Here is a 27,774-nt window from a genome sequence, read left to right on the forward strand (position 1 = left end):
GGATGGCTGACTGAGCCTAAAGTCCATGTGGGCGTCCACTCCGTGCTGGGGGCCCAGGTCTGGCCTGCTGACTGGAGTGACAAAAAGCAGCTGCCAGAGCGAAGTGCCAGAAAGGGTCAAAACATTTTATTCTCTTAATTTTTTTTTCTTTTTTAATAAAGTTAAACAGTAAAACAAAAATTCACAAGCTGCCCTGTCCGCCCCCCCGCCTCCCTCCCCTCCCCGCAGTCTTCGGCGCTGGCTCCCTTTCCTTCACCCCACTCACACAGACACAGGGTATCCAACTGAGAAAACGAAACTGCTCTAAGGACGTGGAGACGTGATGAAGGGAGGAGGTGAATTGTGTCCACATTCGAGGTTAAACTGAGCAAGTCTGCATTTTCTGGATTCCGGGTGGTGTCCTTTCATTAGCCAAACTGAAAAAAGAAATTCCCTGGACCAGAAGCTGCAGGGAAAAGAAGAGCTTGTCAGCTGGCTCTGAGTTTCCAAGGGAAGATCACTCTGCCCTGGTTACGAAGGGCTGCTTCAACTGCAAATGCAAAGCCATCTGAGGGTATCAAAACAGGCTGGGCCCCGGGATGCAGGAGGACGCCCACGAGCAGGTGGTATGTGTGTTGTTCTAACACCTTCACCCTCACGGGGAAGCTCTGGTTAGACACCTCCCTGACCCCAAGCAGGTGTGGCTTTCATGCTCCCTAGGCCAGGTGTGCGCGGAAACCACCCCCCCCCCCCGCCCCCGCCCCTCCTCAGCAGCACCCGAGAGGATAGATGTCCTGCTAGAAGAGAATTCTGCCACCTCCACTGATAAGCCTCTGACTCTCAGAGTGCTGCCTAACTGGGAAGCCCCTGTGTTGGCTTGTGGCCTGGGAACTCAGGCACACCCACCTTCAAAGCTGAAGCCCCCAGGACCACCAAAGAATGCCTTGAAGATATTGTTGGCATCAAAATCTGTGGAGCAAAAGAAGCAGCAGAGAAAGCACAAAAAAGTGAAAAAATCAGAAGTGTTTGAAGAGGAGCTTAACAGAGAATGGGTCTCCAAAGCTTTCCCAGATAACATTCGCTTCCCTCCTTTCCCCAAAGTCATGGACGAGAGGCAAGCCCACTACTTGATCCCACTTTGTTCTGTTCTACTTCCAAGTGTGTCCCAAAGGAAAGCTTTCCTTGCCTCAACCCACTTTGCTGCACCTTCTCCACAATGGGAAATGCCATTTGCACCCATACACTGTCTCCCTATAATGCTGGGGCTGCTCCTGGAGGGACCAGAAGCTATCCCCTTAAGTGCTACCAAGGCTGTATCTAAGAATGAGACATGACTGAATGCATGCATGCATGTGATGCCATATTCTGTCTACATACGTCAGAAAAAAAGCTACCAGGTGGCAATCATGGTATTGGGACTGGCATACATTAGATCATTACTAATTTATACTCAACAAAACCTAAGGGGGAAGCTCAAGTAACCTGCCCAAATCACCTGGTCAGTGAAAGCAACAACACTGAATACTGCTGCCTCGAGCCTCCCCCAGCGCGGTGCTCTTCTCATCTGGCCATGGTGGGCCTCACATACCCAGTCTGCCTAAACTGCACAGGATTTATCTCCAGGGGCCAGTCCCACAGGCACATGGTATTTAAAAGTGAATTCTTTGCCTGTGTATCTACTCATCTTCCTGGTTCCCCCAGCTCAGTGAACGGCCCCAGTGAGTCAGCTGTGCCCAAGCCACTCTCGACTTAGTCCTCTGCCTCTCCTAACTCCTGCTGATGCCATCTCCCAACCGTGCCCTCGATCCTCTCCTAGTGATCTTGTTTTCCCTCCTCCCCTTCAACCTTTTCTAAATCAGCTCTCCTCACTGCCATGACAAATATAACTCCAGAGCCGAAATCAGGTCCATGGCTCCCCTTCTTAAACCCTTCAACAGCTTTTGACTGCTTACAGCGCTTCTCAACTGCTGGGCAGAGCAATGTTTATTACTGTAAAACTTAGGTTTGTAAAACACACCCACCCACCCTGAACTGGCGAGGTCAGGGTTATCAACCTTATTTTAAGTTCCAAAAGATTTTCTCAGTGGAAGAGAAAGGGCTGGCATTAGAGGCAGTGGTCTGAGAACTGTGCACAGCTCAGGGCTTCTTTTGTCTCCAACTGAGCTCACAGTGAGCAATGCTGCTCTCAGCTACGCTTCACTTCATTCTAAGTCTTCTGGGGAAACTGAAGTCTGTGAGGGCTTATGGGAATGTGCCAGACACATAAGTATCAGTCATCAGACACTTTGCAATGGGAGGAAAAAAACTTCCAGCCAAAAGGAAAAACCCAAATGTTTCCTGTAGCCTCTAAGGTCTGCCCCACCTACTGTGTGGCTCTGCCCCAAGCACCCTCTTCCCTCCGAGCCCTGGTCACTCCCCCACGGTGCTGTGCTTTTCTGCATATCCAAGCTTTTCCTTGCTAGTGCTGACCTCCTCGGCACTCACTCTGTACCCCTGGCACCTGCTACACTTGACTGCCCTCACTGGGCTCCATGTCTATCAGACCCAGGGTAAGACTTGGCCCGTGGACCAGGGTTTGCAAACCCCTGGACTATGGGTTTGTTTCAGCTTTGTTATTTTCCATACCCATCACAGTACCTCACACATTACAGCTAGTCATCAGAGTGCACTTAACAAATTGTTGGGCATCACTGGCTGATGACATAAGACACCCCCACCCCCACCCTACTCCTCCGCCCGCAGAATGTCTTCAGGAAAAATGCTAACGTTTCACAGGTGTCAGTTTCAACCCAGGCCACCCCAACCAACTCCCAACTTACCACCCATATTCATGCCCTCTTCATCAAGGTCTTGTCCACTGTCATAGCGAGTCTTTTTCTTGGGATCAGAGAGAATGGTAAAAGCTTCTCCGACTTCCTTGAACTTTTTCTCCTCCTCCTTCTGAACTTCGGCACTGGCTCCACTGTGCCGATCTAAAGGGAGGAATACAGGAAGAACTCAGAGTCTCAAGAAAACAGAGTTCAAGGGAAAGACTACATCATGTCTCATTTTAGAATCCAGTACTTCCCACATCTGGAGGGTACAGAACTGAGCACCACCTTATTCCAGCTGAGGAGCCTCTCTGAGGCTTTGGTGCTGGACTGACCATGGCAGCAGCCAGCCTGACCTGCTCCTCCCACTGAGCCCCGCTCCCCACCCGCTCTACCTGGATGGTGCATCAAGGCCCGCTTCCGGTAGGCTTTCTTGATCTCGTCCTCAGAGGCATTCTTGTCTACACCAAGAATCTTGTAGTAATCTTTCCTCTTACTCTTCTTCAGTTCTAACTGTGCATTTTTAAGGAGCTGTTTGTGTTCTGAAGGAAGACATTCAGCGTCAACAGATAAATCTGTTTTTGGCTTCCTTTACCAAGTCCCAGCCCCAATGCCCTGGAGTCAGAAGCCCTGTTGACCATACGAGGGGCTTTTATGATGTTTTCTTATGCAAACTAAAAAATCTATTCACACTTAGGTTCTTCACATCAGCCTCATCACACAGAAAATCAAAGTGGCAGGGAGAACTGGGGACCAGAAAACGGGTGCCTTGTCCCACATTTGGGATCTCTGCTCATTTCTTCCAGTAAGCTCCAGGTTCACTCTTGAATCAAACTACTCCCGTGTCCAGTTTTAGGACCTACAAGTCAGACCACACAGTTCCCTATGGAACATGTGCTCAAAATTCTTTACCTTTTGTTTTCTCCGTCTGATATACTTTTTCATAGTCCCGTACTGCTTCTTCATACTGTTCTGTGTCCAAGTAACTGAGAAGGAAATACAGGGCAGTACAGCGACATAAATAGCAATGGCCTTTGGTATCACTCTAGGGAAAGAGGCATGGCTCAAGAGATACAAACTTTTGGTTGAGATGCTTCATGAAATAGGAGTTCTTAAGCTAGCCACAAGAAAAATTTGCTACCAATTCCTCAAGAAAGAGAGAGAGGTCTCATGCCACCTGCACCCAACCAGCAAAGTGATACACTGCTCTGAGCAGAAAGCAACCAAGGGGAGAACGTTCCTTCTGATTTCACTCAGAGCCACCGAGATGCATCTGGATCACCTGAGGAGAGACAATGTGAAGGTACCTACTTGACACTTGGGACTGAAACAAGGGAGAAAAATTATCAAGTGATATCAATGGATATGGAAGAGTTTTTAAACTGAAAGTGCCATAAACATGCGGGGCCAGCTCCAATCCAGAGGAGATGTGGATTAGTCAGCCACGAGAAGGATCAAGTTCAAAGTGGCGGCTGCCGGCAAATACTTCCATTAAGACTAGTCAGTCTGAGAGATATAGGTTAGTGAGACAGAAAAGGAGACTGTGAACACAGGCTTGATTCTATTTCAGTGGCACAGAGGAAGGAAGGACCCTGACCCAAGATGGGAGGAAACTAGCCTGACAGGCTGATCACCAGACCTTATAAATGTCTCTTCCACAGAAATAAAGTGGCATTTTCCTGATGATACCACTTGCTCTGAGACTGGCCTACTGATTAAACACTCTTGTAGGAATTCCAGAAACAGTCACCATCAGCTGGGGAGTGGAGAGTGACCATGCAGTGCAGCTTGCCACTGCACAGAGAGGTTCAATTTCTTAGGCCGCTGCCACACAAGCTCATCTTTGCCAACATCACATGGCACCCCTAGGCCTAGAGGCCAAGGCAGAGGGAGCATGACTGATGGGGTTGGCGAGAGACAAGCCCAAGATTCTTAAGCATCTCCAATTTTCTGACACATCTTGATTTATGACTTTTAAAAAACGGTGCAAAATCAATGCCCCATAGATGCAGGGCACAAATGCTACTAAGAATGCAGAGAACCCATTTTCAGGATCAAGCATAATAATATAAACTGAAGTAACATAAAATTAATAACAACTCTGGGTAAAGACTGATGTGACAAAAAAGCTAACCTGATGGACTTTCCAGACTCTTACATAATGTACTAAAATAAACTTATATTACAGTTTCACTTCACACTTTTTTTAAAATTCAAGGACATCCTAACATTAAAGAAAACAATTTTAAAAAGAAAAAGAAAAGTAGAGCTTTAGGGAAAAGGGAAAGCTCCATTCAGCCCATGACCGGAGCTGCAGCAGAGGTCCGGCCTCTCCCCACCAGTGGGGTGAGCTGACGCAGACCCCGGCAGCACTCAGGCTTCTGGGAAGGCTTCAGCCTGAGCTAATCTCCAATACTTCTCGTCAGTCCCAGCTGCTCCAGAGGACTGTTGCCAAGTTCTCAGCCAACTGTGCCCAACAGTGCAAGCTGTGCTCCGTGGCAGGATCTTACAGCAGACCTACGCAGAGGACAGTTCTGTTTCTACCACAAAGATAAGGAGCTATCTGACCAAAGCGATTTCTGACTTGTTTATTGCACACATATGAAAAACATAAATCTTTCATCCCACTACCCTCCTAACAAATCCAGAATTTTCTGTTCTCTTCCCGTTCCCTGTTCAAACACTTCACAGTGTTCCACTGAACTGATACAGTCTTATGTATCTAGTCACCCCCTCTCTACTAGACATCTAGGTGAGAGTCTGCTTTTTTAAACAGTAACACTGCAGTAAACATGGATACAGCACTTTTTATCTGTTAAAATAAGTCTTTAGCTGGTCAAAGGGTACACTACACTTCTGTATTCCAAAGCTTCCATGTGTGTCTGCAAATGGTATGAAAAGAGGAGATGACTGATGGTTAGTCTCACAGAATCTGTAATATAATTCTGTGTGTGTTTGAGATTTAGTCATCTACTTTAGAAATTCACTTAAAAAAAAAAAAAAGGCACTACAGGAGAGCAGTTTCCGTATTTTTCACAAATATGGGTAATCTGGGGCACATTACATGGGAAGCAGCCCATGCTCCCACCACTGGTGAGACTGGGGAGCCTGAGAACTACGAGCTCGCTCACCAGGCAGCAGTAGCAGCCCCTGTCCTTTGGCTAGGACACTCCCCAGGAAACACGACGGCTGTGGGAGGACTGCGACATAACAAATGGGTCTTCCTCTAGGAACTTTCAAAGACAGAACATTTTCCTCTGTCTGGGAAATAATCTGAAGTAAGATGGATTTAGGGGAGCAGTCTCTCTGAGCCCTTGCTCATGTTCCTGTCTGGAGAAAAGAGTCAAGTGGCTTCAAAAATAAGGTGAACAAGTATGCTGCAGAGCAACCTGACTCTGAAGGCAAATCTGAGCATTGGATCTAGGCAGGCACATCCTGGCTCATAAATAACCTAGTCAGACAAGGATATTTCAAAGGGAACTTCCCTACACTGCAGGGACGCGGAGCCAGATTAAATCCCTTCCTATGGAAGCACTGTCGTCCCTAACCCAGAACATACAGGATAGGCACAACTCTCAACTACATGAGAGACACCTTATTCTTCCTCTTCCAAGCACCATACATTCATTCAACAAAGCATTAACTGAGTGAGCACCTACTGTGTGCTAAGCACTGTGTCAAGTTAGAGCAAAAGTGTACAACACAAAATAAAATCTCCAAAGGAAATGGATTTTAAACTTTAACAAAAGGAATTTGGGTCAGGCATCAGAGGAAACTTACTGACCGTGAGGGGCGTAAGACACAGGCATGGGAGACTGAGGGAGCTTGTGCAATCTCCTCCGCTGGAGGTCTATAAAGATAGCTCTAGGGCTGGAACAATCCCACCTAGAGGCAGGGGGAAGGACCAAATGACCTCACAACATCCCCGGGTCTGCTTCATCATCTACAATGCAATTCCCCTGGCAGGCCAGCAGCAATGCCCTCTTCCCCCCACCCACCAGAGGCACTTACCACTGAGCTCTTCTCAAGTAGGCTTTTATATACGTGTCATCGAGCTTCACTGCATTTGTGCAGTCTTCTATTGCATCATCTAGTTTCCTAAGCTTCAGGAGAGAGAGAGCAGTCATACTTCACATCTTCGGTGATTGAGGGAGCCCAGAAGCTGTGGCCATGGCTTCAAAATTCTAACAGGATCCATTAGTCATGCTGGCCCACTGTCACATTCATTCTTAGAAAGCAAGTCCCTCAGAGGGCTAAGGACACCAAATTCAAAATTGGGTTCGTTTCTAAGTGATGGCAGCCAGGCACACTTATCTGCAAGCATAAACCACATCTACTGTTCCAGGTTAGTGCCCAACCAGACACGGCAAGAGGAAGGGTGGTTCTTGCCTCCTATTCTTCCAGAGGCCAACTGGAGGAATAAGAATTACTGTTATTTTTTTAAACCACTAAGACTGTGCAGGAGTAAGGAGCCTATTCTTGTTTCCTGATGGTTGTGTGGGACAGCACTTAGGGTATTTTCCAATGAGCATGGTGACCATCAGTTATACTGGGGAAAAAAAACTAAGCCTGCCTCATATTCTCATGTCCTCTGAATCCCTCCTAAAAAAGAATCACTTGGTTAGGTAAAAAGAAGCAAAACTTGCTTTAAGAATTGTCTCAATGCCTTTAGACATTCTTTTTTTCCCTAGCCATTTTTTTACTGGAAGAATCTTGAAGAACAGGTGGGAATATCCTTCTAAACTGTCCCTCAAGTGTCCCTAAATTCCACAGAAAAAATAAAAGCTTGCCTCTCAGAAGGAAGTTCCTCACAAGCTGAAATATTAACCTTTTCTCTTCTCATCTGGTTTACCCTTACTGGGCAAAGTTCCCGAGACCTTTTTCTTGGCCCTTAAAAAGATAGGCCCCAAGTTGCAGACCAAGTGCTTACCTTGGAATTAACCGTACCCCGATTACAGTAGAGTTTAGCATTTGTTTTTATATTGTTGGGGTCTATCCCCAGGGCTTCTGTGTACAGTTCATATGCTAGCTTGTAATTTCCTTCTTTAAATGCTTTATTCCCATCTTCTTTCTTTGCTTTAAGTGCTTTGGCATTCTACAGAGAAAAGCAAGGGGAGTTTCAGTTCACATCCAGAAACCCTCAGACCACTGCAGAGAGAGTCCAGAGTCTATTTTCTGTTTCTTAGATCCCAGGATGGCCCCCTACCCTGCCCAACCCCACCACCTGGGCTATTTGTTGCTCATGGGTACTTGCTACAGAGTGGACAGGAGAAACCGAGATTTATAAAACACCACCAATGAGACCTGTGTTACCCAGAGATTACCTCTCTCTAGTCCCCAGGATAAGCATTACTATCTTTTCTTCACTGAAGGAAGAAAAACAGGAAAAACACTGAGATATTAAAAGGATCTGACTCTAAATGATCGTATTTACCTTCAGGCAAATACAAAGTTGTCCTCAAATAAATTCTAATGAAAGAACCAAGCATCCTGGCAAGGTGGGAAGAAGTGCTATCACACTCCCTGTGATGGGCAGAAACCTTTTGCCCTGTCTTAAAGGTGCAAAACGGAAGCTTTCTTTCCTGCCCAGATCTGGTGCCTACAACTTACTCTGCAAGCAACGCAGGCCTTCTCATGGTCAGGAGCCATCCTGAGAGCCTGTACAAAAAACTGAACCGCCTTCTCAATACAATCTTCATAATAAAGGCAAAGACCTCGTACATACAGAGCATCGGCATTGGTGGAATCCATTCGTAAAATGTCACTGCAACAGCCAGAAAGGGGCACATTCAGCTGTGGTCTGGATTTCCCTTACCGTTACTATTATTTGGCCATTTTTTTTTTTCTTGACCATGTGTCTACTATGGAAAGTATCCAAAGGTAGATTCCCAAGAACTCCTCCCAAATTATCTGTATCCCCTCCTTATACACTGTGTCTTACAATCTTTATTAGAACAGGGCTGGCAGATATAGCCCACAGGACCAAATCCCACTTGCTGTTGGATTTTGTAAATAACGTTTCCTTGAAATCCAGCAATACTATTCATTTATCTATTATCTACGGCTGCTTTTACACTGTAGTGACAGAGCTGAATTGTTAACAGAGACCACACAGCCTGCAAAGCCTAAAATATTTACTAACTGGTCCTTTACAGTTTGCAAACCCCTTGAGTAGAAACAAAAGAACACTTAACATCTGTTCTTTCACATACAGGTCAAGTATCTATTGAACTTTGTAAAACCCTTAGGTTTTCAGACCTGTTCTAACCTTTGGCTTTAAGTCCCAGGAAGGTCTGATCACCCCACCTATAGGACCATATGTTACTCCTGATGTAGAGAGCTGCTGGACAGCATTTGTTCAGTGCTATCTGGCATTTCACTGCACAACTGGCTTGACTTCATACCTGGCCACAGACTGAGCTTCTGGGTAACGACCCAGCATTGCTAGACATTCTGCTTTGAGGATTTTGAAGCGATGGCAGGCAGGGGCGTATTCCAGGGCACGGTCCATGCAAAAAACCACCTATGGGGAAGAAGAAAGCAAATGAGGTTCTTCTTCCTGAACGCCAGAAATGTCTTCACTTTAGTCTGGTCACAGGTAACACAGAGATTCAAGGGAAAGTAATGCCAGAGGTTTAGGAACATTCCTAAATTACCAGATTAAACCACTGAAATGAGGAGAGCAGCTGATCCAGATGATGACAATGACAGCAAACATTTACGAGTACTTTAATTCACTAACTCATTTAATGCTTGCAACAATTTTATCAAGAAAGTTATATTACTACGCTTATTTTTAATTTTCTTTTTTCTAGCTTTATTATTTTTTTAAATTAATTTATCTGACTGGGTCGGGTCTTCATTGCAGCACACAGGCTCATCGCTATGGCACATGATTGTCTCTAGCTGCGGCGCCCAGGTTTAGTTGCCCCACAGCATGTGGGATCTCAGTTCTCTGACCAGGGGTCCAAATTGTGTCCCCTGTGTTGGGAGGCGGATTCTTAGCCACTGGACCACCAGGGAAGTCCCTATTACCCTTCTTGACTGATGATAAAACTAGAGTGATTAAAGTAACTTGTTCAAGGTCACCAAAGCTAGTAAGTGATAAGAACAGAATTTGATCTTAGACACGAAGATCCAGAGCCTTAAACCCTAATCACCATGCTAAGGTGCCTCCACAGGGAATCCGATCATAGTGACTGTGATCAAAACTCTCATTCTTGGACTTCCCTGGTGGTCCAGTGGTTAAGAATAATCCACCTGCCAATGCAGGGGACCCAGGTTAGACCCCTGGCCTGGGATGAATCCACATGCAGCAGGGGAACCGAGCCCACGCACTGCAACTACTGAATCCCACACTCTAGAGCCCATGCTCTGCAACAGAAGAAGCCACCACACTAAGAAGACCACACACCATAACCAGACAACAGCCCCCACTCACTGCAACTAGAGAAAGCTCTCCTGCAGCAAAAGACCCAGCACAGCCCAAAGTGAATAAAATTAAAAAAAAAAAAACACCTCTCATTCTTCTAGCAGAAATACTACTATTTGCTACTTTGCGTAATTCATCACATTTAGCCTAGTAAGAAAGACAAGGAACAGCAAAAAAGAGCCTGATAAAGACTCACTGCTCCCTATACTACTGACACCACTCAGAGTTCCCTCCTTTCTGTGGCGTGAGCCTCACATCTCACTGACTGCGCTGGTGGCTACTCTTCCACTTTAGAACAGAATATCCAATATATTAGCTAATCTTCAGTGGTCCTAGACTATACTTACCACATCACTATACTAACCAAAATGTAACTCACACACACACACACACACACACAGCTGGAATTTTTTTTCGGTCTTTCAGCTTCATAAAGACTCTCCATATATTTCCATCTTTTTTCTGTTTGTTCTCTGAGCTTTCGCTTTTTGTTTATCTGCTATTCCTGGGAGATCCTTCTTGAATCATATTCTCCTAGGAATAACTGATCCAACAGAGAAATCTGGAGTTCAGGGACACCTATTCCCTCTAAGAATATGGTCATCGGGATCAAGAAGTGATGAAGTTTGAAAACTTAGAAATAACTCAAATTCCATCAACAGGAGACTAGTTTAGGTAATGTAGACATTCATAGAACAATATGTGGATGTAACGCAGAATGAAGAAGCTCTCCATACTGATATGGAAAGACTTCCAAGGCCTATTAAATAAAAAAATAAAAAGGGCAAGGTATAGAACTTTGCATAGCATTATTACCTTTCATTCAAAAGAGAAAAAAAAAAAAAAAAGAAAATGAAGAATCTGTATTTGTATTTGTTGGGAATTCCCTGGTGATCCAGTGGTTAGGACTTGGCGCTTTCTCTTCCAGGGGCCGGGTTCACTCCCTGGTTGGGGAACTAAGATTCTGCAAGCCTCACAGCACGGCCAAAATCTGTATTTGTTTATTTATGTAGACCAAAACTGTAGCAGAAAATAGAACAAGAACAGTGCTTACCCCGGGGGTGAGAAATAGACAGATGGAAGACAAGTTTGGGGAAACACTTATCACTGTTTATACTTCCCCACTTCTGAACCAGGAATAGCATTTATTCAAATATTTAAATTTAAAAGTAAGGGAGAGTAAGTAAACACCATGACCTGTTGCACCTGGAAGACTTCTGCAGTGTCAACAGTGGGGACACCTCACCTTGAACAGCACAGGTTATACCCTGGCAATTCTAAGGACCATAGGAAAATACAGGAATTGAGTAGGGGAGTCATGGTGCTAATTTTCCCCTCCTTAAACAGAAAAAGAATTGGGGGAGAGCAGTCAGTCAAAAGTAAGCAGTCACACCCTGCTGCCTTTGCTATGTTCTGTACGGAGACGGTTCAGCTCCTGGTGGGGAGCGTCAGTTGGAGCCTCAGGGCTTCACTTCCCACCCCCACCTCCCCAGGACTATGGACAGCTGCAGGCAAAGAAGATCTTTGTTTCTTACAAGTTCATCTGTTTCCCCTGCCAGGATCATAATTCTTCATTTGTGACATCACCATGAACTACAGTGGGGGGGCTGGGATGTCACAAACAGAGGATTCTGTCACAAACTGTGGATTCTGGCTCCAGGATGGGCAAGAAAGAAAAGAAACCCAAAAGACCGCCTTTCGAGACAAAGCTTTTGCTTATGTAAACCTCAGAAAACGTGACAGGAGGCAGAACTGCTTTCCAAACACACACACACACAAAGTACGAACCACACTACAAAGACACTGTGGTTACTAAAACCAACGGACAGAAGAGGGATGCTAATAAGTTAATGCTGGGACTCTATAAGCTAATCAGATATTACCAAATAAAGACCATCACAGTCTGTGACTTAAGAATGATTCTTAACTATACCCTTTCATCAAGCATTTGAGGACCTGCTACACAAAGTACTGAGCAAATTCCCACATATGAATTGACAACTCCAGCTCTTGGATGATACAAACTTCTTTTAAGTGATCCTGAAAACTGATCCTTATCAATGACTTTTAACCCTTTTCAGGGCCACTTATCTCCCTTTGAACCTAGTGAAAGCTGCTTCCAAGTTCCCTTGCTCAAGACCTAGAAAGATACCTGCAACTCAGATACCTTTCCCATGTTTTACACAGGTCAATCCCTTTGCCAAGTACATTTTTCATGAACTATCATACACCACCATAAAGGACAGTGGTGTGCTTTCATGGAAAGCACCACCCTCTTAACACCAAGAGGGTAGTGACGACAGGCTATAAACACTATTCAAAAACGTAAAAGAGGCCTCTACTTTTTATTTATAGCTGCATTCAGTTCACAGGTATTAAAGCTAGCTCTCATTATTCTAATAAAAATATGTAATCCAAACTTAATATTTAATTCCAACTGGCTTTTCCTTTACTAACACACTTTTAGACTACTACCTCCTATCAGAAATAGGAATGAACTCAAGTAACAGACTTGTACTGCTTTTTATTACAAAGTGAAATGTAATTAAGAAAAGAAACACTTCAACAAAAAAAAAGTTTCTTTTAACTCTGTTGATGTGGAGCAACAGGAGCTCTCATTCCTTGCTGGTGGGAATGCAGAAGGACACAGGCCACTTTTGAAGACAGTTTGATAGGTTCTTGCAAAATGTAACCAATTTTTACTATAGGATCTAGTGATTGCACTTCTTGGTATTAACCCAAAGGAGGTGAAACTTAGAGCCACACAAAAACCTGCACACAGATGTCTAGAGCAGCTTTATTCATAACTGCCCAAAACACATTGTAACAAATATATCTCTGGAATTCCCCTCTGGAGAATGTGCACAGGGGGAGGCTATGCAAGTATGGGGCAGGAAGGTTATGGGAAATCTCTGTACTTTCCTCTCAATTTGGCTGTGAACCTAAAACGGTTCTTTAAAAAATTAAGTCTTTAAGACAAAAAGAGGGAAAGAAATGGTCAATGCCAAATTAAAGAGAAAATTTACTATTTTAATCTTCTGTACCATACTACTCCTCTAATTACCACACACACACACACACACACACACACACACACACAGAACTTTGTGAGAGAAGTGTAGATGAGATTTCTACATAGTTATAGTTTACCTTCCGAAAATCCCGCTTCTCAAAATCCGTTTCTGCTATTTTCTCATATTCTATGACTGCATTCGCATTCTTGAACTATACCAGAAAAATCATATAAGAGAGTTTTAATGAAGCTGTAGATTCCACAACCACAAAACCCAACAGGGCCTTGATGAATTTATTTAAAGAAAATCAGAACCATAGACTTTTCACAAGTCATTCTGGCGAAGATGTAGCCAAGACTTCTTAACAGAAAGGTTAAGGCTCAACCTTCACCCTCAGTTTGAACTTAAAAGTCAGAAATGTAAGAACCATGACAAGATGCATGTAAAATAAGAGGCACTATCAGGGATTTAGTGAGATTCTTACTAAAACATATCCAGCAGTAAACAAGGTACATAAGAAAATGGAATTAAAACACGTTTTAGCTGCTAACAATTAGGTCTGAATTCATACAAATTTTTTAATCTCACTCAAATCAGTTTCTTGATGCATCTGCCCATGCCCCAATCCCGCCAACTCAGAAACTCTCTAAATTTCATAAGATTTTCCAAAGCTGTAAATCATATTCAAAACCCCTTTTACAGATAAGGAAGCTGAGGCTCAGAGAGACTATGAGACTTGTGCACAGTCACCCAGGTGGGCTGATGGCAGAAGTGAGACAGGATCTCGGTTCTGATTTTCAAGTCCCTATTCCTCCCAAATACACCACCGTATTTCCTCTGATACAGACAGGGTCAAGCCCATACCTCCTGCTGGGCCTGAGCATTTTTATGATCCAGTTCTAAGGCTCTCTGGAAACTACGACATGCCGCCATGGCATTCCCTAGAGATAGGTGGCATTTGCCTTCTCGTAGATGTCCCTAGGAGAAACACAAACAGGGAAGAAAAGGAACATGACTGGCCAACCAGAGGGACATCAACAGTAGGAACACCCACACAAAACCAACAAGGGATGAAAAGAGCAGGAGCAGCAGTTATCAGCCAGGGGTGATTCTGCCTTCCAGGGCACATTTAGCAGTGCTAGATACGTTGTTGCTTGTCACAACTGGGAAAGCAGGGATCTGCTGAAAATATCCTACAATGCATAGGACAGCCCCCCACAATAAAGAAGTATCTGGACCCAAATGTTAATAATTGAGAAACCTTATGTTAATAATGAGAAATGCTAATAATTAAAATTTAATTAAAATAATTTAATTAATTAAAATTAAACATTAAAATAATTAAAGAAATGTTAATGATTAAATAATAATAAAATATTAATAATTGAGAAATGTTAATAATTGAGAAACTGAGAAACCCTGGGCTACAGGAACTCAAGTATAAGCAACTTAGTACCCCGAAACAGTCCTATTACATACCCGGACGAAACTGTCATCCAACCTCACTGACTGCTGTGCATCCACGAGAGCTTCCCGGAACTTTCCAAGCATCATCAAGGTGGCGGCTCGATTCCCATAATAGCTAGCATTTTTAGGACACATATCTATAGGAAAGGCAGAAGAATGTGAAACAAAGTTTAGCATGGGTCACTGCTTCAAAAACTCAGGGGCCCCAACACCCTCAGAACTATATCAAGACAATCAAACTATAACAGGAATGTTGGCATGCTCTCTTTAAAGTCCATGGCCAAATTTTTAACTTCTTGTGCAATGGACAGTAGCAATGGTGAAATCAACTTACACATAAAGTTATTTAGAAATAATTTATACTGAGCTTTAAAGTGTACTGATTATCTTTTAGGAGTGAGGGATTTGCATATTTATCTTAATGATTTGTATTTTATGTAATAAGATACAAAAATGAATTTGTATTTGTTGAGTTGGAGGTGCAGACGGAGCAAGTTAGGTGAGAAAAATGCTGACAGGAGATTAAAATACTGCAAACTGAGCATGTAACTAAGACTCGTTAGTATCTACAAAGGTCTCTTTCAATTCTGGTTTCCTCAGTGTGAAACAGATGACCAGTCCAAGTTCGATGCATGAAACAGGGCACTCAAAGCCGGTGCACTGGGACAACCCAGAGGGATGGGACGGGGAGAGAGGTGGGAGGGGAGTTCGGGATGGGGGACACATGTACACCCGTGGCTGATTCATGTCAATGTATGGCAAAAACCACCACAATATTGTAAAGTAATTAGCCTCCAATTAAAATTAATTAATTTTTAAAAATCTACAAAGGTCACCATTTTCTAAGACAGTAAATGAATTGGCAATGGTTGAGGGGATTAAGGTGGATATCCTTCTGCCATATTATCTAGAATTTTTGGAATTGCCTTTAATTTGCCAAATGAAGAACCACCTGCTTGAGCCAGAAAAAGTTATTCTTTCAGGTCATTAAACCCGAAATAGTTCACACAGTTAACAGTTATCAACCCAGCAGAAAGATTACTTCTTACAGAGGAGCTATTTATAACAGCATTTGGCAAATTATTTTCAAGCATATTCCTTCTCACCTATGGCTTTTGTATAATAGTTATAAGCTTCATTGTAATCTTTCTTGGCATAGTAGGCATTTCCTTGTTCCTTGAAAGACTCTGCTTCTCTGAAAAGGAAAGAGAAAGAGAATCAAGTTACTATACCCAGAGAATGACCTCTGTAATCTCAAGGGAGCAATCTTTTGGTCTAGAGTCTCCAGCACATTGAGCTGAAAGTTAATGTGATACCTGAAGGAATTTACAGATTTGTTCAATGGGCTGATGGGCCAAAAGGAGGTGCTAATGAGAGAATCTGAGTTTTTCAGATGCTATTTTTTTTGTCACTTAGATACATTCAAACTAAATCAAAAAAACTCTCTTATGCTGCCTGACCTCCCTCTCACTATCCCTACCTTTAATCATTCCCTTAGGACTGACACCAATTTATAGACACTGTCTCACAGAGACAAAATTTTTATATTTATTTCCTTTCCACTGTGTCACAACTCTGTCTCTAGCAAACTGACAAAATCAGTTATAGGAAATTCCTTTCAGGGGCAACTGATTTCTCAATGTGCAATGATTCGTATCCTTGGAATCTTGATGATTTATTCTTTCGAAAACTGGGCTCATGCACTGGTCACCGGAAGGAAAGAGCAAAAGCAGGTGACAAAGATGTTAAAAGCATAGCATACTGGTGTTTAAGAGGGAGGACAGAGCTGAGTGACAGGAGACAACAAGAACTTGGGAGACAAGAGACAAAACATCAGCTGCCAGAGTCACCCTCCAAGAAGGACCCACCTACTGTAAGTCTCTCTGTCTGTCACATCTATGTGGATGCTTACTGCTCCCCTGACCATCCCTCTAGTACCTTACATAACTACCCAATGGGTAAATATCAAAAATTCTGCCCTACTCCAAGATCCATTTTTTGAAGCTGTGCCATGAGACGAACTATACTTTCAAAAAGAAACAATGATATATAATGGGGAATTATAATCTTGACCAAAGAACTAAAATCAAATCAGATATGACCAATAATGTCTCAAAGAACAAACTTGTAACCTATACCAGAGATATCCAAAATCCCTCCAATGAATCACCCTAATGACCAACCTGAATGACAACGATAATTCTTTACCAAAATGATTACTGTAACATAACTAAACATCTGGGCACTTCTGTTATAAGGAAGAGTAATGGAATTTTTTTTTTTTCCCTTTCCTTAACACACGCTAAGAGCCCAGTTCAAGGGCTGCCTTAAGTGGTGATGAACGTACAGTTCTTAACCTTGGTAATGGTACAAGAAGTTTACAGCTTGATTCTATGCACTATGGTACTGGGGAGATTTGTGATTTTATTTACTCATGTATTTTAAACTATAAACTGGTAACGCCACCTTTTATTGAGGTGATCTCCCTTTCCACTTTTTTCCATCACTGCCTTGGCAAGTCCCACTAACATGAAAGGTCTGCTAGCAGAAAGGAGAGGCAAAATGGGGGACTTCCTTGGCAGTCCAGTGGTTAGGATTTGGCACTTTCACTGCAAGGGCCCAGGTTCGATCCCTGGTTAGGGAACTAAGGAAAAATAAAGAAAAGGAAAATGACCTATAAATGTTGACAGGTTTGATCTGTGATGGATTTGAATAATTTTATTATACCAACTGTCACAATGCTGTAAAGAGGCCATCTGCTATTAAAAGGTCTCAAGAAGGATCCCTCAAGTGCAAGACTTATAAGACCAAGAACAATCTTTCTACATGGTGAACACCATACTGTAACAGTAAATTAAGCCAAGCACTATAAAAATGATGAAGAGCCTATCTTTTAAGAGTAGACATGCCAGGGACTCCCCTGGTGATCCAGTGGCTAGGACTCTGATCTCTCAGTGCTGGGGCCCTGTGTTTGATCCCTGGTTGGGGAACTACATCCCACATACCACGACTAAGACCCTGTGCAGCCAAATAAATAAATAAAAATAAATATTAAAAAAAAGAGCAGACATGCCAAAAGACTGAAGAAAGGACTTCTCCTACACTGGATGTCAGAAGTTGAGTCAAACCACTGTGAAGAAATGGGAGGAGAAAATGCAAAAGAAGTATTAGACCCAAACTGTACCTGAGAAGACCGAGCCTTCTTTGAGAAGACCGGGCCTTCTCTTCAGTCAGCCAGTGGCTAAGACCACACAATTTCCTGAGGAAAACTAAAGGCAGCTGGGCACTCAGATACATGCTGTGTCAGTGCAGAAAGCTTGTTAGTCGAAGATGGAACAATCTAAAATTAAAAAAGATGGAACACTTTGGAGAGCTACAGAGAGGTGCCCTTTCCTTCCTGAAAGAGAAGGAAGCCATAAGTTCAGCACTGGCTTTCTATCCAAAATTCAAAAAGATGACTTCTGTGGAAAATCAGTAATCATTACTGAGGCCAGGCACTTTCCATACATTATCTTATCAGGTGAGTTTCATTATTCCCATGTTTCAAAGGAGGAAATTAAGGCTTAGAGGTTGAAAACTGGCTGGAGGTCAGGGTGTTGACCCACACCTGGCAGATCCCAAAGCTGAGCTGTACCCTATCTACTATACTGAGCTCTCTCTAACACTCACCTCTACCTATTGCCTGAGACTTTAAAAATTAACCTGTAATGCTAAGAACAGTGAATATGAATTTCTTTCAACTAAGACACAAAATAGCCCCAGCGTATAAATCCAACTCCAGACAGGCAATCTGGATTTAAATGAGCCAAATGACACTCCTAACAATTAGTCACAGAGAGAGCAAGGCTTCTTTCCCTTTAAGATGCATGACCTAGTGAACTGGACTTTGCCTCCCCCAAGAAATGCATTTCATTTTAGTAAATGGTGAGTAGATTCCATTCTAGAGCAAACAAAGCGAGTAATGTAGAGTCAGCCCACAGCAGAAAGAACAAGAAGAATTGTGTTGTGACAAGTTACCATGTTTTTAACCTCACACTGCACAGCATCAGGCCAGAATTAGCTATTCCCACACAACTGCCTCATGAAAAGGACTTATTTTCATAGAAACATGGTTGATTAACAGCTGCCTAAACAATGGGCACTTAGTGCTTTTAAACTGAATGCTTATTTTTTGCCTCCAGGTCCAACACCCAAAGTGGAGTCCCTCCTTCACTATGAACCTCCCCACCAAATATACGATGAGCTTTGACCAATGAGCCTGACCCTGCAAGACCAGTCAAAGAAAGAGTGGATCTTTGGAATCCAGCATGGCAGCAGCAAGAACTGAACAAGGCTGCATCAGGAACAATTCCAGGGTCAAATCCATTCAAGTCCTGTCTGGGAGTCTGAGAAAGGGCTGAAGCTTGTTCAAGTTGCCCTTACAGCTGAGGGACTGAAGGATGAGATGTCAAAGGCGTAGGACTAGAGAAAGAGGAGAGCTGGTTAACACTGGAACTGAGGGCAATCTGGCCATGGCATCTGTCACTCCACTCAGCTGCCAGTCAATTAATTTGAGAACCAAGTGAGGTTATATGTACCAAACTAAAACACATCAGTACTAAAAAATGAATTAAGATTAACTGGGTTCACATGGATCGGGTTAAAAAAGGAACAGATTCAAAAGGGACTACATTAAACTACAGATTATTTTTATGGCCGCAAAACAAAATTCAGACTAAACTCTGAAATACAATACCACATCAGAACACAGACTTGGTCAGAGCTGACCTGATGTCACTATTAACATCTACACTACATTTCTAGTGCATTTTCAAATTTTCAAAACATTTCCAATGAGGACCCAATATTGTGTGTTTTCCAAAAGAGGAAGAGCTCGTGAGGCACCCAAGGGGGCTGCACAGGTTTCCTGAATCTTCGAGTCTTAAGTTTTCCCCACTAGATCCTGTTAGTGGCTAGGTTTTGGGGTTAAAACTAATTTATCCAGTTCCACACCCAATTCCTGGATCAACTCCAGGCAGAATAAGTGTCACTTCTCTGATTCACTGATGGGATGCTGGGAATGACTACCTCCATCAGACCAGTCCTTTCACTTTAATAGTCAGCAACAAATTCCTGTGAAAACAGCTACTGAAAGATTTTCCAAAAACTCTACTCTCTTTGGATGTATGACGCGAAGGCGTCCCACAGCAGGATCAGTGCCAAAGGGCCAGGCTGCCTTTCCTTCACAGACAAAGGTAAGGAGAAGACACTCCACTCTTGTTCTGCTTTGCTACTTTAAAATATTATTTCTTTACTTTTCGAAATAACCTCATCAACCAGAGAGCTGCAGCATGGAAACCTGCTCTTTTAACACTGCTGCTGCTGCTACTAAGTCACTTCAGTCGTGTCCGACTCTGTGCGACCCCATAAACGGCAGCCCACGAGGCTCCCCCGTCGCCGGGGTTCCCCAGGCAAGAACAATGGAGTGGGTTGCCATTTCCTTCTCCAATGCATGAAAGTGAAAAGTGAAAGTGAAGTCGCTCAGTCGTGTCCGACTCTTAGTGACCCCATGGACTGCAGCCTACCAGGCTCCTCTGTCCATGGGATTTTCCAGGCAAGAGTACTGGAGTGGGGTGCCATTGCCTTCTCCGTCTTCTAACACTATACATGCACTAAAATCTGTACATCCTCTGATCATGCGGTTCCATTCTCTAATTTAGCATTCATTCACCACAGATGCTAATTACACCAACAAACCCTGCCAAGGGAATCCTTTGGTATCACACAGGTCTTAGCAGGGCTCAGCATCATGTGATCAATCAGACAACTTGAACTTATGATCACCAGCCAACTTTGCACATTTATAACTCAGCTAAATTAAAAACACATTAAAACACCAAAGCTGAAATGTAATGTGTCCCAAGTTAGATGCTCTATAAAAACTTCCATTTTCTCTCTAAACACTTCCATGATGAACACCTAAACAATACCTTTGCCTTAGGCCAACTAGTCTACCTTCTAGAAATGAAAGAAGTATTTAGAAACTTTACAACTCTCACTTAAGGCAGGATTCACTGGCAAGTAGTTTTTTTTGTTTTTTTTTAAATGTCTCAACATTACTGGGTTCTCTCTAGAATTACTTCACAGGTATATTTGTAATATACCGCTTTTAGATTTATTTTACCCCAGTGCATGAAAAATAAAGACTTTACTACTCTACATTTGCAACTGAGGAAATACTGATTGATTAGATTTCTGAATGATCAAAGTGAGGGGGTGGTGGGTGAACCACTGTGCTCTTATTTCAAGTATTTGGCTAGAACAGATTTTTCATAAAGTTCAGCTCTTCCAATAGCCATTAATAACAGTTTAAATCAAAACATATGTAGCAGCTTGAATGAGGTCTTTTTTTTCTTTTTCTTTGCATTTTCCCAATGTATTCTGCTACTTCAGAAGTGGAAGAAAAATGAAGCTTTGCTAAAATTACAACTCGGGACAAAATGATTTCTTGTCAGAGAAAAGGAGTGTTAGGGGCCTCTGACCTGGAGACTATTTTACTGGCAGGAATAACTTTATAGAAAAAGATCTTTCCTTTCTTTACCCTCAGGCTTTTAATAATTATATGTTATACTGTCAATGAGTCAAGTATCCTTTATGCATTTGTATTATATTTAGTAATTCCAAAATGTCGCCCTTACTCTATGATTGCTGCACCCATTTCTTTTATTCAATCAAATTTACTAGTTTGCCCGTTGATCTAGAAATGCCCTCCATCCTTCAGAATTTACAGGATCCTGGCCAGTTTCAGAGCAGAAATTCCTTTTTCCTTCCCACAGTGTGAGACCTCTTGTCCCCAAAGGCAAGTCACAGGGGCTGTGTCACGCGTGCTCTCTGACCTTCACGGAGAGTAAAGGAAAAGGAGCCCAGAAGCGTTTCACTCCAACTTACCAAGTGCATGTTATTCGATTTCTTTCTATTTAGTCCTCTAACCTAACAAGTTTCACATGAATAGGTGGAAGTTACATATGACCTGGAACAAATCCCATGGACAGAGGAGCCTGGTGGGCTACAGTCCAAGGGGTCACAAAGAGTTGAACGGGACTTAGCAACTAAACAACGTGATTCCACAGGTAAGAGTGTTTGCGAAATGCAAAGTGCTGCATACTGAGTGCAAACAAAGGCCTCATAAAGGTCCAGAGAAAACAGAACATGGTCTCTATCCAGCTGCTACATGTTGGTAAGGGTGGGCTACCCAGCTTCTTTTCCCCAATGTTCTGTAGAACAGAAAGCTCCTGCTTTCACTTAAAAGCCCAGTTAAAACATCCGCCCTCCCCCAGAAGAGAGAAGGAGATGGAGATGAAGAAAATATACCACTTCGAATTGTCCTCTGTCTGGACACTCGCAGGAGTCTCCACAGGGGCAGAGCCAGAAGAGACCAAGAGCTGCCAAGGGCAGAGAGACACAGACTACACAAGGCAACAGCGCTCTCTACTGCTGAAGCGGGAAGGACGCCAGCCAAGGCCCCGGAGCAGGCTCTGTGGTCTTCTCTTACTCAGAGGGGGAAAAGAGGAAGCAGGAATCAGTTCAGGCTGGACCGAAATCCCATCACTGAAAGCAGAAGGATATTCTCACAGAAATAGAGAACTCAACTTTGTTAAATACTTATGCTAGCTCCTTAAATGGGATGTCACAATCTGTGGGATCTATTTAACCTCCATTTACCCCTGGGAACAGGAGACCCAACCATAATGCTGCTTCTGAGAAGTAAGCTTGGTAGACGCTACTCTGAGGACACCAGCCACTGGCTTTTCAGCATTAGCCAGAGACTTGTTTTCAAAAGATCTCCCTGAACCCATCATTTTCTATCCCTTGGTTTTCCATTCTGTGACATCTCCCATTACCCTCACGGGGACACTATCATGCATCAAAAATCAAGAACTAGGGAATTCCCCGGTTAGGACTCCACACTTTCACTGGAGGGCCTGGGTCTGATCCCCAGTCAGGGAACTAGGATCCCTGCTATCCTAGCTGCGCGATGTGGCCAAAAAATCTAGAACTGAGGAACTACAATTAAGAAAAAGGCTGCTTTCCAAGTTGTTTTTATGTGTGTACGTGTATGTGTGAGGGGGGTGGGGGGGTGTGGAGATGGAAACCATAGTCAGCCATCTACATTGCCAACTGTTGTTTTGCTTCCCAAGTTTTCTTGGTTCTTGAGTTCATCAGGTGGTTGATGGTCTCAGAGCAAACTACCCCAGGAAGAATTCTCAGGACAGCAACACCAATAAATCAAGGTCCTGCTTGTCTCAGACACCCTCCCCAGAAGCCTAATATTAGAATGAAAAGAGACAGTTAACACTTTGCTTATCAGACAATCTGGCCTCCCCACACAAAGTCATATGCCAATAGAATATTAGATCTCAGAATCAAACTTTGAAAGTCAAATATTCCTGCTCATATTACCATTCTCAAGTCTCAATCACTTATACCCCTGCCATGGTGGGCTAAAACACAGAAACTGCTGTTTGGATCTTGCATGGGGAAGGGAAAAAACTGTCAATCCAATAAAATGAATAGACTACTGGAATAACTTGCATGCCGAATCCTGTTCTTACTGCTGAAATTTAGACAGTTTAAAAGAATACCTGGAACGACCTCTAAGTAACTTCCACATCACTCAGCACAGGAGAAAGGGGACCAAACATTAGTGAAGTAAGGGAGAAATGGGCTCTCAGAGGGACTTTGCATCAGACCACAAGGCACCTAGGCAGCCACTGGCCATTGTTCTTCAATCTCTTAAAGGCCTAGAGAAAGAAAGTAAAGGCAAGTGCCTAGTAGGCAGATTTTGAAAACTTTAAAACTACTAGCTTCAATGACTAAACCAATCCCTGATTGGTTGGAATGTACAATAAGCCTGGGCTTTAAGCCAATCAGAGTTCTGGTCGTTGGGAATGAACTAGACAGTAGAGCAACTGCCACTCACTTAGGTCAACATTTTATTAAAACTGCTCAATTTACCTGGCTTCAGCTAATATGTGGATCTGAATTAAAGCAGCAGAGAACAGAGACATCCTTCCTCTAAACTCTACCTTTGCTCCTGCTATGATTAATTAATAATTTTGCCACTTGTTAGTATCAGGGTTCAATCAACTATTTGCTTGTATTCAGGATTCTGTATTCCTAGGCTTAGCCCTTCCTTAACCATGACTTATTTGTCCCGTGTACCATTTCTCCATGGGACACACATGAGTATACCACACATACTGCTGAGAGCAGAGTTTCTCTCTGATTGGGGCTCAAGGTCAAAGACAATTCCCATTCACCTTGCAGGCTTTGTCTAGTTGTCTGCCCTGGAACTTCAAAAGAGTTTAGGGGGACAAAAACCTAAAAATTTGAAACAAAGTGGGGAAGAAGGGGGACAGGCATCCCCGCAAGCTCCACAGTTAAGGCCACAAACTCCAAAACACTCCAAGGAGCTGCACTGAATAGCAACTCCTGGAGACGGATTCAGGGTTCAGTGCTTCCCACCACCAATATGCAGAGAGAAAGAAAAGGCAAAATTTCAAGAGTTTAGCTTACAATACTGAGGTACTAAGAAAGAGCCTCATAATGATTGTTCTTGTTTATCTCCATCAGGAAAACAGATACTGAGATGATCAGCCCAAGGAATCAGGTTAGGATACCCTGCTCCCTGGTGGCTCAAGTGGTGAAGAATCTGCCTGCCAACGTAGGATCACTGGGTCGGGAAGATCCCCTGAAGGAGGAAATGGCAACCCACTCCAGTATTCTTGCCTGGAACATCTCATGGACAGAGGAGCCTGGTGGGTTACAGCCCATGGGATTGCAAAGAGTCCAACACATCTGAGCACGCAGGTATGCCCTGCTCCTCAGTCAATGGCTCTTGTAGGGTCTTCCAGACCTCACTGCTCAGTCATATCCCCAAGGGATATGCTGAGATACACAAGTGCTTCTTCTATTGATAAGCAACTTGAAATCCCTTGATTTTACCATAATAAAGACTACCTACAGTGACCAAACTGCTCCCCAATCTGGGAAATTGGAGCAGACAGCCTTCACTCAAGATAGGCATTCATAGATCAAGTAAAAAAATCAGCAACTTCTCAGGAAAATGAGAAGACTTTAAATTAGCTGAAATAAACCACCTCAGAAATTGAGTCCTCTGGGATTCCCAAGCAGCTTTATCTGTTCTGGTGGGCAAAGAGAAATAATAATCCTCACATTCAGAAGCCTGATCTATTCTGGACTGCCAACTAACACACCTTTTATTCTAGCCTTTCAGCTATGAGGGAAAAAAGAATTTTGTTCAGAGGGACAGGCAAAAAAAATTGAAATCCATTTCTTTCTCTCTAGAGACTCTAAAGCTAAGGAAATAAAACATGCAGCCTTTTTTTTTTAAAACATGCAGCCATTTAAAATGCTACAACCATGAGGTGGAACATCTTGAAAGCTCCTCACTCTGCCCCCTATGGGACTATGATAATCCAGAAGCAGGCTGCCCTTGGACCACAATACAAGGAAGAACTCCTTGCTGGACTTTACAAAAACAACCCAAGAGACCCATCAACGATCCTGTCCCCAAGTGAACTGGGACTACGACTGTAACAAGAGACAACACAAACTTGGCCAAATAACTAACCAAGTCAGGTAGTAAAGGGCATTTGTAAGAGACATACCTATCCCTGCCCTCTGCTGTGGCTACACATGAGGGCTCCAGGATACGTGAAAAATGTGAAACCATCTTCCTCCAAAACCTCTAAGTCACCACTCCATTTTCAGCATTGGAAATCTACACATAAACAAGGCTTTTCCCTACTAACAGAGTCCAATATTTACCCTCCTAAGGATATCTTACAAGACAGAAAGTGAAACTGTGATATTTTTGCTTATTTCATTATATTTTCCTTTTGACATTTTTTAAGTGATACACAATAAACATTCATATTTTATTATGTTTTAAAAAGATCTATATGTTTTACAAGTCTATTTCATAAGAATGCTTTTGTTTTTTTTCTTAGTGATAGCTAAAACAACCATGTATTTTACACTCAATGAAATCTTGAACTCCATGAAATAAGGCAGTTAAGATAAGTTAACACCTTTCCTTATTCTGTTAACTGCTAGCAAATATCATGTTTTTTGTGTGTGTGATGTGGGGTTCCCAGGTGGTGCAGTGGTAAAGAATCTGCCTGCTAAGGCAGGATATGCAGGTTCGATCCCTGGGTCGGGAAGACTGCCTGGAGGAGGAAATGGCAACCCACTCCAGTATTCTTGCCTGGAAAATTCCATGGACAGAGGAGCCTGGCAGGCTATAGTCTGTGGGGTCAGACTGAGCAGGCAGGTGATATCACATGGTCACATTGCAGCATCACCTGTTTTACCTTTTCTTATGATAGAATATCCTCTAAGGCTGAAATTTTAAAGATTTGCTTTACATAGGGGCTTTGACGTGAAATTCAAATTAGGGACAGTGCCCACATCAGAAATTTATACTGAATTCATTTACAATTACATATAGCCCATCCCAGGGACCTACTAACCTGCAAACTACATTTTGTCAAGGTTCTCAGCTCCCAACAAGTCAGGAACTTGAGACAACTGGCTGCAGTAACTACCCTTAAGCTAGTTAAATTCATTCTGCCTCCTTGAGTACTTCTTATGTTTCAAATCTGGATAGTTAAAAAGAAAAAAAAAAATCTCGGAATCCTGATTTCAGATCTCATGAACTAACCACCACCTCAAACCACCCAGACTGAAGCCAGAATGGCCTTGGTATAAAGATACGAAATATGTGGGAAAGAGACTGTGGGAACTGTAGTCAATTAACTCGAGGTTGATAAGACAGGGCTCCAAACTTCCAGAAGCTTTTTGTTAATTCTGCTCCATATTTAGGACAAGAATGACTACCCACAACTGTGTTCCAGCCCCACTTCCAATAACCTGCCTTAGCTGTAGCCAAAATCCAGAGTGTTCTCGAAAACCACTCACTCAGCAGCTCCCTTGGCTGGTCCGGACTGGCAATCTCGAGGCACTGCGGCTGCCCAGCAGCGCCAACAGCCCAAGCAGCTGCCCTCCTCCTTGCTGCTTAACTTAAGAAACAGCCCTGGGAAGAATGAGGATCTTCGGAAGGGTGGAGGGAGAGGGTTTGACGTGTACAGCATGAGACAAAACCCCTCACCGTTCTTTCTCTATCACCTTCCACTTCTGGGGTAACCGAAGGACCACCAGGTCAATCATAGAGACACACACAGTCACCTCTGGCCCAACTAGTGCTCGCTGGGGTACGATTACGGAGGCAAGGGGGATGAGGACAGCAAAAGCTCTGGAGATGCAAAGGGCTGATAGACAACAAGGTACAGAAATTAACAAGAGAAGGAGGGGGACGGGAGCAGTGTAAGAAGGCATCATTATCGCCGTGCCGCCTCCTCCACCCCGCAAAAAACCTCCAAGATCCCCTCAGAGACCTGGCCTCTACAACGAGAACGACCTTCCTCTCTGCTTGGGGTACAAGGCCATACCTCAGCTCCTCAGCAAAGCGGAAGCGGGAGAGGAGGGCAAGCCTCCAAGAGCGCCCCTTCAGGGGGTCCATCCGGACTCAATCTCAGATTGGGGAGGGGGGGTTCTCGGAGGGCGGGGCATCGCCTCTACAGGGGTTGCACCACAGCAAGGACGGGATTCCCGGAGCCATGGAGCTGAAGTTCGCCCCTTCCCCTACCCTGCCACCCAGTTACCTCTTCGTCTCCTCATCGTCTAGCAGCTCTGGCTCGGTCGCCGCCATTACCACATCGCACTCCGCGGCAGCCGCCATCTTACCGCCGGGACCAGAGAGCCGGGTGGGAGGTCGGCGGTGAAGAGCACTTCCGGTCGGAGCATCGAGCAGCTCAGCGGCGCTGCGCCCAGAGGGGCTCCCTCGGGCCCGTCTACCAGCGAGAGGCTCCGCTTCGGGCCAGAGCGGCCTCCCGCCCCCGGAGGTCCAGGGTGGTCTCCGTGCCGGGGCGGGGGCCCAAGCACGGTTCCTGTGCGTAGGGGGCGCCACTTTACCCGTGGGGCCGAAGAGGGTATAGGAGGGTGTCGCCTC

At 43.8% G+C, this 27,774-nt stretch overlaps 1 protein-coding gene, 1 long non-coding RNA gene and 1 other non-coding gene across 4 annotated transcripts; 2 read left to right on the top strand and 1 right to left on the bottom strand.

The window, feature by feature from the left end:
• Positions 1–111: 111 nt before the first annotated feature.
• DNAJC7 (DnaJ heat shock protein family (Hsp40) member C7) lies at positions 112–27,580 on the bottom strand. Of its 2 annotated transcripts, XM_061144009.1 has the most exons (14): positions 27,428–27,580; positions 15,809–15,897; positions 14,715–14,839; positions 14,100–14,213; positions 13,372–13,446; positions 9,194–9,312; positions 8,400–8,553; positions 7,720–7,884; positions 6,801–6,892; positions 3,702–3,775; positions 3,185–3,331; positions 2,799–2,951; positions 886–948; positions 112–445 (listed from the first exon to the last, which is right to left on the bottom strand). In XM_061144009.1, exons 1-14 carry the CDS (start codon positions 27,502–27,504, stop codon positions 408–410), a joined length of 1,485 nt encoding a protein of 494 aa, XP_060999992.1. In that variant the 5' UTR covers positions 27,505–27,580; the 3' UTR covers positions 112–407. The 2 variants fall into 2 exon arrangements, 1 of the variants encoding a protein (XP_060999992.1); XR_009693038.1 differs by lacking the exons at positions 112–445; positions 886–948 and adding an exon at positions 6,574–6,674 and having other exon boundaries at positions 2,822–2,951.
• Positions 17,275–17,346, top strand: TRNAE-UUC (transfer RNA glutamic acid (anticodon UUC)). Its single transcript has one exon. It is a non-coding gene; the product is annotated as a tRNA-Glu (tRNA).
• LOC133057483 (uncharacterized) lies at positions 18,799–25,603 on the top strand. The gene is made up of 3 exons (XR_009693039.1): positions 18,799–19,936; positions 21,694–21,811; positions 24,315–25,603. It is a non-coding gene; the product is annotated as an uncharacterized LOC133057483 (long non-coding RNA).
• Positions 27,581–27,774: the final 194 nt, after the last annotated feature.

This window comes from Dama dama, chromosome 5 (assembly GCF_033118175.1).
Source record: "Dama dama isolate Ldn47 chromosome 5, ASM3311817v1, whole genome shotgun sequence".
NCBI classification, from domain to species: Eukaryota; Metazoa; Chordata; class Mammalia; order Artiodactyla; family Cervidae; genus Dama; species Dama dama.